The 13,112-nt window shown below is 31.7% G+C and overlaps 1 protein-coding gene across 1 annotated transcript in view; it reads left to right on the forward strand.

Annotated features, from left to right (window-relative positions):
• Positions 1-13,112, forward strand: part of LOC122536188 (muscle M-line assembly protein unc-89-like) — a 37,151-nt gene that overhangs the window by 1,995 nt on the left and 22,044 nt on the right. The window contains exons 2-5 of the mRNA XM_043668384.1: positions 7,390-7,925; positions 9,040-9,061; positions 12,271-12,433; positions 12,546-12,687. Of these exons, the coding sequence (XP_043524319.1) occupies positions 7,613-7,925; positions 9,040-9,061; positions 12,271-12,433; positions 12,546-12,687 (640 nt within the window). The 5' untranslated portion in view covers positions 7,390-7,612. The remainder of the gene's footprint in view (positions 1-7,389; positions 7,926-9,039; positions 9,062-12,270; positions 12,434-12,545; positions 12,688-13,112) is intronic.

The following is a 13,112-nucleotide window of genomic DNA, read 5'->3' on the forward strand; positions in this document are numbered from 1 at the left end:
ATACATATATACATAGGTATTATTTTCGTGGCTAGTTTGTGTGGTGATTCTTAAAAGTACACTTATCATAGAAAATTTTTTACCTATAACACTATAATGACGACTATTACGTTCGTAAAATTTGATTGCAATCTGAAAATGAATGTAAAAGCTACAAGTTATTTATTGAAAACGTATATTTAGTATACAGCATGAATGGTGTTTTAAGCTTCTAATAAATATGTTGAATATTGAGATTGATTAATATAAATATAATTGAATATTGTGATTTGCACAAAATATATAATATTTTTAATTTCTACGTATCTATAGTTTTCAGATTTATTTTAAACTTTACCAATATAATCGTGTTTCGTAAAATTGATAATTTTAAAATATATGTATACTTTTGCAAGTCACACGTGTTCGAAAGAAGGAAGGAATCTCGCGACAATTTCAACAATATATGACTTTGTTACTATAGATTTGAGTCAGTCTACGGAAATAGACGTTGCGACAAGAGTGATGCAGGGAAAACAGTAGTATAGACAGAGGAAGAGAGCGACGGAACGCATGCCTCGACTAATAATTTTAACTTCTAGGTCGAATTTAGTGCACTTGGAGCTTACCGTGGTATTAGCCCTCCGATGATCTAATATTCTTTTCGTGCTTGTAATTCGAAACGTGAATCATTTTCTCGTGATGGATTTGTATGACTGAAATTTTCCTACACCCTCGCTTTCAGATTCCATCAGATTTTAAACATCGATCGAGAATATCCAGTGATCTTTTTCAAAACATCGTGTCGAAAACATTTTGAAATATGAATACAAATTGCGTCCGATAGATATTTTTATCATTCAAATAATACAGTGTCTCAGAGATTTAGAACGAGGAATAAAAATTACATGGATAATCTTTCAAAGAAGTTGAACAACAAAGTGTGTTAAATATTTCGAATGACGAATAAAAATGTGTCGCATTTTATTTTAAATGACAAATAAAAGTTACATATTCGAATAATAATAATGAAAAATACAGTGTCAGATATTTAAAAAATGCGAATCAAAATTATACAGAATAAATGTTTCTTTCCTTTCTTTAAAAATAGATATTTTTTTTGTGTCTCGAATGATATATAGTATTTCAAATATTTCACTGAATAAAAATTAGGTAACTCGGAGTCTCTCAGACATTTTGAAACGCGAATAAAAATTTTATTACATCGAAGAGGTATTTTTTTTCTCTTAAGTAACATTATGAATAACACACTCAGACACTTTAAAATCATGATAAAAATTTTTTCTCTCAAATAGCATTGTGAATAACATCGTACCTTAAATAATTTAAAACGCGAATAAGAATTACATCAGAGAAGTATTTCTCCTCTCAAATAAGATCGTGAGTAGTATCATATTTCAGATATTTTGAAACGAGAACAAGAATTACATCAAACGAATATTTTCTTTTCTCTTGAACAGTATTGCAGACATTTTGAATGCTTACCAAATATCACACCGAATAACTTTTTCTTCTCTGACTAACGTATCGCGACATCGTTCGCGAACGATATTTTTGTCGCTGGTTATTGCTAAACGATGTTTCATTCATTCCACGCTTTTTATAACCGGGTTTACACTGTGCCACTTGTTATTAGGTCAGTCTGTCATCGAATATATTACATTGCGAGGAGACAATAAAATTATGCCAAGTGGGCGAAAATATTGAGACATCGCGTGCCACGTTGCTCGGTAAACACCTGTTCCTCCATTAATCGTCGCGGCGATGCTCGACACTGTAATTTTGGAGCGTGTCTCGTAAAAACTCGGCTCCCAGTATTTTTACGGATCGATCGAAAGCAATTACCTTGAAAATAACATCGAACATCGATCAAGGTTGCTCCATTCTGTTTCATTCATAAAAATCCGTCTAACTATTTTTGAAATGGTCAAACCACGACCTTCGATCTAGGTGATTGCCAAACATCCTGTCGAATTGATGAACGACCGTTAACCCCTTAACCCTTTTCGTTTGCCGACGGAAAAAATAGTCCCTAGCGAGAAAGTGTCGAGTTTGCAAAAAAAAAATGGTAAAAATTTAAAAAATTTTGAATTATTAAGAAGTTGAGACAGTAACGTGTTAAAAAATAAAGAGTCACTGTATTTCAAAAAAAAAAAAAGGATAAATGAATACTGTATGAATTATATGTCATTTTTAAGAATAGTAACATATTGTCCTTTGTATTTTTTGTGAGATGATATCGTTATTAATTTAGCATTGTAAGGATTATGATTCACTTCCTGAGGGTTATGTTTGTACAAAGTATAATATTCCTTACACAAGATATTTCAACTAAATGGGATTATCTAAATTTTTTGTTGTCTGAAAAAATTTATCAGGGCAATGTTATATACTTGGATATGTATTTCACAAATCCTTCTTTAAGAAGGAATAAATTTTTCCATAGGAACATTTCTTTTTAAGATTGTACGGCTATTAGTATAATTCTAAATGAAATCCTCAATTTTTTTTTCTACCACGGTTTCTGATTCTCTAAAATGATATGTATAGTTTAAAATATATATAGTTAAAATTGTCAAGGTACGTACCTTTAGTTTCATAAAATTTGGCATGTGAAATACAAGCAGAGATACATAACAATTACTATATTGTCTTATCTTTCATACATTAAATTAGATGAAATTGAAATTGAATTATTTTTGAAGCTAAATATTTTTAGGCACAAATACCTCAATATTTCTATATAGGAAATAAAGAATCGCATTGATTGCTGTATAACAAAATATATAAGGTTATGTTAAGATCTCATTTAGTTGAAATATCCTGTACATTCAAGAATATATATACGTATCTTTTATTTTCTGAAAAATAACGTTTCAATACAAATACATAATTTTGCAGAGTAATAAAATAAAAAGAAGCTGTTCCTTAAAATTCACTGAGCCCTTAAGGAGTTAATTTCGTTGGTTAATTATTACGATTTGATTGAAAAACACAAAGTTTCATATTCTTACGTAGACTCATCAAGTATTTGAGTGGAGACGTTTCGTATTTGTTCAATGAAATCATAGAAATCGGAGTTACGCTTGGATCGTTGTACGACGTCGTGTTCAAACGTCCCTTTCGATCTTCGGTCATTCCCTTCTTCACTTGGCACGCGTAGAACTCTTCTGTCAAAAGTGTATCTCGAACAAAGAGCAAGGAACTTGCCGTTTGGAAAGGTCGACTTGCATCTTAACTTCGCAGAACTGAAATGGGTTGTTAACCTACATCGGTCTTCTTTTTAATCCGAACCTTGATCGTTGAGCAAAATTTTGTTCGAATTACATTCATTCTCCGATTTATACTATGCCTTTTGTACGCGATAGACAGTTCCACCGTTTGTGTGAATTTTTATACGTGGTATCAATTAGAAAATGTATTTTATTGAATTAATATACATATGAATCAGTGACGTACAGTTTCTTATTTAACTACGTAATTACTTACTTAACGCATTAATTACGTATTCTTATCTTTTTTTGGTTTAGATTGATTGTTTTGAATTTCGTACACACCGACAACATAAAATTTAACTTAATTTTTCTGAATCTTCACTATTATTATTATTATTGAAAATATATGAACTACTATTATTATTATTATTTGAAAATATATGAACTAATATTAATCATTGATTATTTGTAATCATTTATTAATTACAGGTCTCATGAATAATCCGCGTAAATCGAGAGACGAGTTTCTATTTTACATTCCTCTATTTGTTTTTTCTTTAATATTGTATTAATAGATAAACTTGCAAGAAGCTATATAAGTATTTTCTTATTTACTTATTCACATCAATCTTTTGTTAATTTATTTATTTGATTAACTTGTGCAAGTTGTATAAGTAGGAGTATTTTACATTTTTGCTTTCTTCAGTTGAATTTTCTTACTAGGATAATCTTAAAAAAATTGATGAGCCGATGGAATTAAACAATGGAATGGGTTGGTACGGTATTAACGAAAGTGAAAATAAAGCACAGGAAAGAGGCAGAATGAGAACGGGAGTTACGAAGTCGAGCAATCTCAGGAATGTTTCGGAGCTCGTTGCCAAGTCTTACTGTGACGTAGTAACATTCGGTGTATTCGTTCTGATTTGTATTTCTTTGCTTGGATTTTATGCGTTGCTCTGTCGTATCTCTTCTCTGACATTTGAATCATACTTAGCTCTTAAGTACTATACTGACCATTTGCAAGACCTTGTTTCGTTTGTCCTTGTTTCTCATTTTGCGTTATTTTAATAAACTTGACGTTATTCAATTACATTTGGACTTCTTTGTTACTAAATACATGAAGCAGGAACAACTTGACAATACACATAATAACGCAATTGATATTATTGGCGGTCAATGAGATCTTTTAAATAATTGTGAAAGTCTTAATGTCAGTCTGTGATACAGATCATCTGCGAGACGACTTCCAATTTTCATTTATTAGTACTGTTTTATTTAAATACTTTTGTTTCCCTTCTTTTGTACTTTTATTTTATGTTTTTAAACACATTATTAATATATAAAGTAATATTTAAGTAATTATTAACTTAATAATTAAAATTGAAATATATAAGTAATTATTAATTCCTAACTGTTAAGAGTATACACATAAATTAACAATAGTTTAAAAATTTTTAATTGAATTTTACTATTAATATTAATCTCTAACATGTAAAATGTGAAATATAAAATAACAGAAAATATCTAAATTAATATTATTAATATTTAATTAATATTATTAATATTTTAATAATTCTACATAAGCTATAATTGTCATCTGTGATCCAGTGATTCCATTTGAGGATTTATTAATATTAGAAGCAAAAACAATTGAATTTGATCTTCATTCGAGATCTTTTATTGTAGTTGTATAAATTTCAATGTCTACTTAAGAGTTAAATGAAAATTTACAGTAGCTGCAATTTCATCCGAGTCTAAATGTCAATCTAGTATATTTTCAAAATTACATATTATTAGTAATCATTTTCCAAGCTTTACCACTATGCAGAAATTCATAAAACAATCAGAATTATATGTTTATATGTTTTGTTACAATACGTATAATATTGTATATGTGACTATTTCAACTGTAATGTTTTTGTTACATTGAAACGTCACATTAACGTCAATTAAATATAAATCAATTAATCAGTATTAATTATTAAATACCTTTTACTAATTAATTATGTAAATATTAAATATTAATTAATTAATTAATATTTTTATCATTAATATTATTAATTAACAAAAATAAAGAATCAATTAAATAAATTTAAATTTAAATTCGATAATTTTCTAAATCATGAATTCTTTTCTTACCGCTCTTGTCGCAATTGAAGTTGAGCAATTTTTCATCGCCACGAAAATCGTGGTTTCTTGGGAGGCGCTTGGATAAGTTGTTCTTTAATACCGGTTGTGCATCGTGAATCAAACGTGTACGTTTTCGCTATTAGATGCCAAACATAATAACCGATTACCAAGATAACTGGTTCACCTATTTTCGAGCCAAGAGTCGCATTAATAATAGAGGTGTTGCGTCATTATTCGGCCTTGGAAAATCCTGAAAACCCGCGTTTGGAGTCCACGGATTCCACGAAACTACCAATTGCCCCGAACCATTTCTTTTCAGTTAGTGTCTCGATTTATCGATTCATAAATTACCGTGATCCGAATCATCGGCATTCGAGTCTCTTTAAAAATTTCGAAAGTCAAAGATGAAAATTTTGGGAAGTAATTTCGAATGTAAAAGTTTTGAGAGAACTTCTAATGGGAGTTAAAGACGGGCAAAGATTATCATCAGATATAACATTCTTCGAATTGCATAAAGATGCTATTTTGAATTTCTTTGCAGCGATATGTCTTTTCTTGAATTTGGATGTAACGCGTGAAATATAATAATTTGGCCCGCATTACCGGTACCTATGAAACTAGAAACTCTTCTAGTTACTCAAGCCGTCCAAGTTGATCTGTTGCTCGATTAATCTTGTACTCGCTAATCTTGTGTACTCGATAATGACCCTTCCAGGAATGAGTTAGTTATTTCTTTTTTCTGTTCTGCAAGAATTCTCTATTTTATTAATCGAAATAGAAGCGTATTTCTTATTATTAAGGATAAAAATACACATTTCGAAATGTTTTATGTAAAAAATGGCAATAGATTAAAAAAATGGAGACCAGTTAGAATTAGGAACAGTTATGTTTATCATTGATTAATAATTTGCTAAAGTACAATGTATCTTTATATATGTATATAAATGTCTCTAGCTCCCGTTGAAATATATTATACTTTTTCAAAATTTACAAATGCACATGATATGGAAAAATACATGAACTATTTAAAGTAGAAATTTTATTACGATAGTCAATATTCTGTGTAAATTTTGTAAATAATTCTGTGTAAACTGTGTAAATTTTATTGAAGGCAAAGTTATTTGTAAATGAATTTCAAAATCTTATTTGAGAAATATATTCTAACGGCTCTTATTTGAGAAATATATATTCTAAATTTTATATACAAGAAATATATATCTTGGCGTAAAAGATCTATCTTGGAAACAACTTGACATCGAAATATTTCACTGCATTAGTAAGAATGTTAAGTTAAGAATTATGTAAAGCAAAGTAATTTACGCTTACAAATCTTGCACTAGAAACTCAGCGTATTAATATAAATATCTTTATATTTTAAATTCAAATAATGGACTGTTTAAAGTAAACAAATATATAATAAGTAAGATGAATAAACTATATACGATAAAAATTATTTAAAATTTTATATTAAGTGCAATACAGTTTTAAATTAATTGCAATATTTACAAAACACATTATTTATCTTATTTACATTTGAGTTACTCAAAAGCCAAATTGATCAATTTCATTTCATATAAAGTTCTAAATTTTATTAATCAAGCATGCGAATAACATTTATCAGACTTATTTCTGTCATTTTAATTGTTAAATAGAGATTATTTAGTATAGATAATTGCGAATTTGAAGGTAAATTTTCAAAAATGATGTTTATAATTGTTATTTTCTTTTACATTTTAATTTATGGAGTTGATTAACGTGGCTTCGGTGTATCTCATTTAAAAAATATTCACAATTCTGATTTAAACCACTCCAAAAATAGTACAGTAGAGCCTGTTTCATCAGAACTTCTATTCGAACATTCTAATATTTCAATGTTATATTATCGGAATAGAATGTCTGAAAGTAATTAAAAAAGCCATCTGTTATTAACGGATATTCTTTTCTTTTAGTTTTGACTAAAGGAGGCTTTATATTATAATTTACTATGTATTAATATTATATTAATTTCGGAAATTCTAACGAAAACAATTTTTGTAAACGACAGATTTGACGAGTATCGTCATCAGCGAAGGAAGGAGAGCGTCGGTTGGATGGTGCCGCGGGTCGGCGCCGTTTAAACCAATTTCAAGAGCATAGACAAGATTTCCAAGAAAGGAAGGGAAGCAAGAGAAACAAGCGAGCAAGTCCTCGATTCCGAAGGCGAGAGGGTGGCGCGCCACCCGAGAAATTCGCGGTAAAGGGAGGAGGGGCGAAGGCGACCCAACACCATGGGGGTCGCCGACGATTTCGCGCCGAGCTTCACCCAGAAGCCGCAACTCCGGCAAGAGGATGACGGCAATCGGCTGATCTTCGAGTGTCAGTTGATCAGCGCGCCTAAACCGGAAATATCATGGTTTCGTGGCGAGACAGAGCTGAGCCCAGACGCCAGGACCAACTTCAAGATGCAGAGCATCGGGACGAACAAGTTCCTGGTGGTCCTGGAGCTCGACGACGTTATCGAGACCGACGCTGGCCTGTACAAAGTCAAGGCGAGGAACAAAATGGGCGAGGTCGCGGCTTCGATTAACCTGAATTTCAGCCGTGAGTAGCCAGAAAAGCTTTGATGCCACTTATTTTTTCCCCCCATCGTCGGATTGCGTCATATTGCGCAATGGTGTTACGCGTTACTCTAACGTGCACCACCCCGAAAGATTGTTCTTTTAATAGAGACGTTCTTGACCCTTTCGTTTTCGGTCTCGGGCTGTTCGTGTCCTTATAACCGAGATACCGTTCTCCTTTTATTACGTTTCACCTGGATACATTTTGAGTAAAAGGCATTGGAAATGTCTGGTGATTGAAATACTTTGTCGGAGTGAAACAGTATTTGAAAATTTCTTTTATCGGTGATGCGTACAAGTATGTTGAAGATATTTCATTTGATTAATGCCATACGATTATTCATACGATATCTATTAATCTCTTCATATGAGGAATTATTTTTATTCTCTCGTTTCAAATACTTTTGAATAAACTTTTATAGGTTATATCGTGTGAATAATCATATGGCATTAATGAGGTGAAACTCTGAATTACATCAATTGCAGAAAAATAATTTATCTCAATGAACGTATGACCGTTGTCTCGATAGTCTCGAAAGAGTTAAGGAATATTACAAATAATTATTTAAAATAATATTTCGTCCTACCAAACTTGCATTGATCGTTTTAAATATTATTTTTCACGAATTACTCTTTACTAGGGAAGAAACAAATATTTATGTGTTTCAACTATTTGCATTTAATAATATGCAAATAAAATATTAGATAGATAACTTCGGCATTGTTAAAGACGTAATTTTTCAAGTATCATAATACTTACATCAAATGATAATTATCATTATTTCAAATAATTATTTCAAGTCCATCTTGAAAAATATATAGTTGAAATTAATAACTGAGAAATATATGATTGAAATCAACAATTAAAATATATAATTGAATATATTTCAAATAATATTTCAATCAGTATGAAGATAAATAATTTCAATAACATTATTTCAAATAACTAATGCAACGCTTGCGGAAAACATTGGTCCGCAAATACTCTTATTTTTTATTTCAAATACTGTTTTACTCAGCATTACGTGTCTAATTAGCTTTCCTTCATCGTTCCGATTGAACAAACCAAATCGAAATAAAATTTCGTTATTTTCCAGCTGTCGACGAGCCTAGAGAGAAGTAAGTTCGACAATCGATTGCGATTTTGAAAGATAAACTGTCGCTTTTTGTCGCTTCTCCAGGCTCTGTCTCTTTATTTTTTTCTTTCTTTTAATTTCTATTTATTTTGTCTCATGCTTCTTACTTTTTTTTTTTTGTTTTCTCTGTGTTTTATATATTATTTGCTTCGCTTATTACGCTTTTTGTCTTTTTATGGTTTTAGTGGCGGAAGAGTTAGACAAAGAGGGGTGAGTGATTCGCTTGCTTTCTTTTTTGTTTAATGAATACCAGCGAATGCCTAAGAGTGATTATAATTGAATTACAGTCAATCACAGAAGTTTACATGTTCGTTATCAAACTATCAAATTATAATTACCGTTCGTAATACTTGTTTACCTCGAAAATATTCGAATCTTTCAGATTTGTATGTAGACTTTCTTGACTGACATGATTATACATACGTGATTTGGAACTTGAGCTTGCATCAAACAAAAAACTAACCAAGGTTAAGCGGTATAGAGGAAAATAGGGAGCAACCGTAACGAAACGAGCAGTTTACGTCGATAATGTTTAGATCCGCACATCAAATGCGGCTAACTAATAATAATCGTCGCGGAATGCTCGCTATTTTCGGACACGTTCACGTGCGCTCACGCGCGCGTCCGATAAGAGAAACCGACAGTCACCGAGCTGTTCTAGCTAGCCGATCGCTCAGTTTTCTTCTTCTGCCCACGCATATGGGTCTGACTGGCCGACGTGGAAATAGAATCGAGAACCTCACCTTCTCTATTTTCATTCTCTCGGTCTTTTAACCGACGACATTTGTTCACCGGACGTTCGTCTATCTTCGACGCGCGTTCCCTCGAAATCTTTTCATTAAAAAGTATTTATGTATGCACGCGTGGCAGCATCAGATTATTTACGATCCTTGCTACATTGAATTCTTTCATTCACTTGCTTTTTATTGGCTTTGCTAATTACTAGATTGTTTGGATTGTTTGTAGCTGAAGTTGTAAGAAATTTGATTATGATATAATAAATCATAACTATTTATATAATTGTATTATAAATTAATTTATAAATATATATCCATAATATATGAATTTATAATATTAATATATATATATAATATAATAATTTAATGAATAAATTAACTTTTCTTGTTGAAAAATAATAATTACAATGCTAGATCCTTTTCTTTAGTTAGTGCATTTCGTGTTTCATTGAAATGTATTTTGCAAAATTTCATCATAAATAACTCTCTTATAAATTCCATAAACTATAAAATATACTACATAGATATAAATAATATAATGAAAAATATAAATATAGAATACAAAATATTAATTATAAAAATAAATATAAACGGAATATACAATAGAATATAAATGCAAGACACACAATATGAGACATGTTTAATGTCAAAAATGCTACGAACTTTTTGAACAACCTAATATAAATTCAGTTTGTCAATCAAGGAACAAAGAGACAAGATTATGTTCAGATATTTTTCCTTATTACAAACTGCATCATATATTAAACATGCATCAATATTTTACGTTCATTATGATGACTTGTGTCTTAAATGTACATCACCGGTGCTTCATTACAATGAGATTATTCAGCGAAATATATATTTCTATATGATCGTTTTTTTTTTTCGTTGCTCGCGAAATTCCGACGAATTTCGAATTTCGAAAGGGAGGTAGAAATTGGGTCGAAAGTTGCTTCTTTGGAGGCATGACGAGAGGCGCTCGGCGAGATGTTATATTTTCGGATCTGTTCGACAGACATGATTCCCGTGAATTTCTAAAAGTAACGCGAGCCATCGACGCCCATACCTTTCTAAATTCCTCTTCGATTCACGAAACCAATGTTTTCTTTTCTCTCTTTCTTTCTCTTTTCTGATCCACCTCATCACGAAATTTTTCCGTTCCGAATTTCGCAACGGGAACGAATCGTGATCCGCGAAACGAATCAGCTAATTGACTGTAGCGTGGAAGCCGGAGGAAACAGCTGCAGCCTACTTCTTTGCTAAAGTTAGTTTCGACGTTCCTCCCTTCTGCCGCCGTTCTTTCCTATCGCGCGATCTTATTGGTTTTACACTTTGGAACGATCGCTTCGCTATCTCTCTTCTTTTTCTCGTTTTTGTTAAATGCCACGGCAGTAATGGCAAATTCTGCTCGACGGAGCGACGTCGCACCAATGGTGGCCAATTTGAACTAGAGTTGGGCATTGATCGACGAAAATTTTTAATTTGTAACACGTGTAATTAAATTTTTCAAAGGGAATAAAGCCTAAAGCTATGAAGAAGTTTCATTCGATATTTTTTAATTACTTTCAAACGTATAGAACACCTTTGTGTAAATTATTTCTTTTCGTCTAATCTGAATTAACTCAAGTCAACTCAGAGATCAAGAGATTAACTCAACATATTACTTGATAAATTCTAAAACTCGATTTTCTCGAAAGCAAAATCTTAAACGTAAAACTGTTACTTACTTTTCTCAATTTATGTGGAATCACCATTTAGTCGTTTATTTTCTGCATTTTTCTGGTATATCTTGTATATTTAAAGGCAGATGTGAGAGTGTTGAGTATTTCTGATCGTTTTAGAATACGTATGACGCAGTATTTTAGGAGAAAATTTCTCAGTAAATGAAAATGTAGCTTGAATGAAAAGAGGTCGTTGAACTTGCGATTTAGGGAGACTTTTAGTAGTTGAAGCATTTCTAAAACGAGCCATTAGAGGTTTCTCTTCCTGCTGTGTAACAACGAGGCTATAGTATGATACCGCTCATTCGTAGATCTACTGCCTAAACAAAACGAGAGATATTGCTGGCATCGGTTCGACAACATTGCGTTTAGATCCTACGGCACATTTAACGAGCATACATGTGTTCTCTCTGTTTTGTCTGGGTGAATAATTTTCTTACGTGCAACGTTATGCATAACATAACATAACGGCAATAAAGATGTATTTTTGCTTGCAAAAGTATCGTGTTGCAAAGTCTTGTGAATTTTGGCCCGTCTGACCAAATATCGGCCTGTTCTACTGACAACCAACCGGCATTTACCAACATTGTAATATGCTCTTTTTCCGTATAACAAGAATGATGGTTAATAACAAGAAGTGGATAATTTATTTTAAAAGTTTGAAGTGTGATATTTCACAAATGAGAATATAACACTTTTCCGTACGCTTTAAATTTTTCTATCCGCACTTGCAGACAAATCGATGGAATCGCGCCAACTTTTGCGAAGAAGCCCGCTATCAGACAAGAAGACGACGGTAAACGATTACTTTTCGAATGTCGCATCACGGCTGATCCCACGCCAAAAGTAACATGGTTTCACGATGGAAGTATGGTTAAAGATTCACCGAGGCACAAGGTTCGTCCCGATTATCATAATTTTAAAAAATTTTAAATTAATAATCTTTAAGCTAATTGTATTTATACTAATTCTCATTGTATATTTGTAAATTTCGCGAATGAAATTTCAGCTAACCGTCGATAAAGATGGCCACTCGTACTTCGCGACTCTGGAAATCAAAAATGTGACCGTCGAGGATGCTGGTAAATATAAGGTCACCGCGAAGAACGAGCTCGGGGAATCCAACGCCACTATTTCCTTAAATTTCGATAGTAAGTATAATACAAAATTAGCCAAATCGCTATCCACGTGCTCAAACATGAATGGTATGGTTTACATTTGTTTGCGTTTGCTCGATCGTGATAATATTAATTCAACCAATTTTTCACGATCAATATATCAATACTGTTCAACTATGGAGGAAAACACTATTAATTGAAGAATTAAATTGTGAGAAATTGAGATAGTGTTCGTGCCAACAACTAACATGTTAATAATAATAATTGTTAATAATATATCTTCATAGTGCGATTCTTCTTTGAATAATTATTATGTCCGAGGTTGTTAAAACTTTCATTGTGGTAAATTAAAATATATAAGATATAAATTTTATCAGAAAAATATGAAAATTGCTCGTAGGATAAATTGAATCATAGGATGAAATCAAGATGCACGAAAAAGTCTCACTTTATTTTGC

Source organism: Frieseomelitta varia, unplaced genomic scaffold (assembly GCF_011392965.1).
Source record: "Frieseomelitta varia isolate USP_RPSP 00005682 unplaced genomic scaffold, Fvar_1.2 scaffold_1015, whole genome shotgun sequence".
In the NCBI taxonomy this organism is placed as follows: Eukaryota; Metazoa; Arthropoda; class Insecta; order Hymenoptera; family Apidae; genus Frieseomelitta; species Frieseomelitta varia.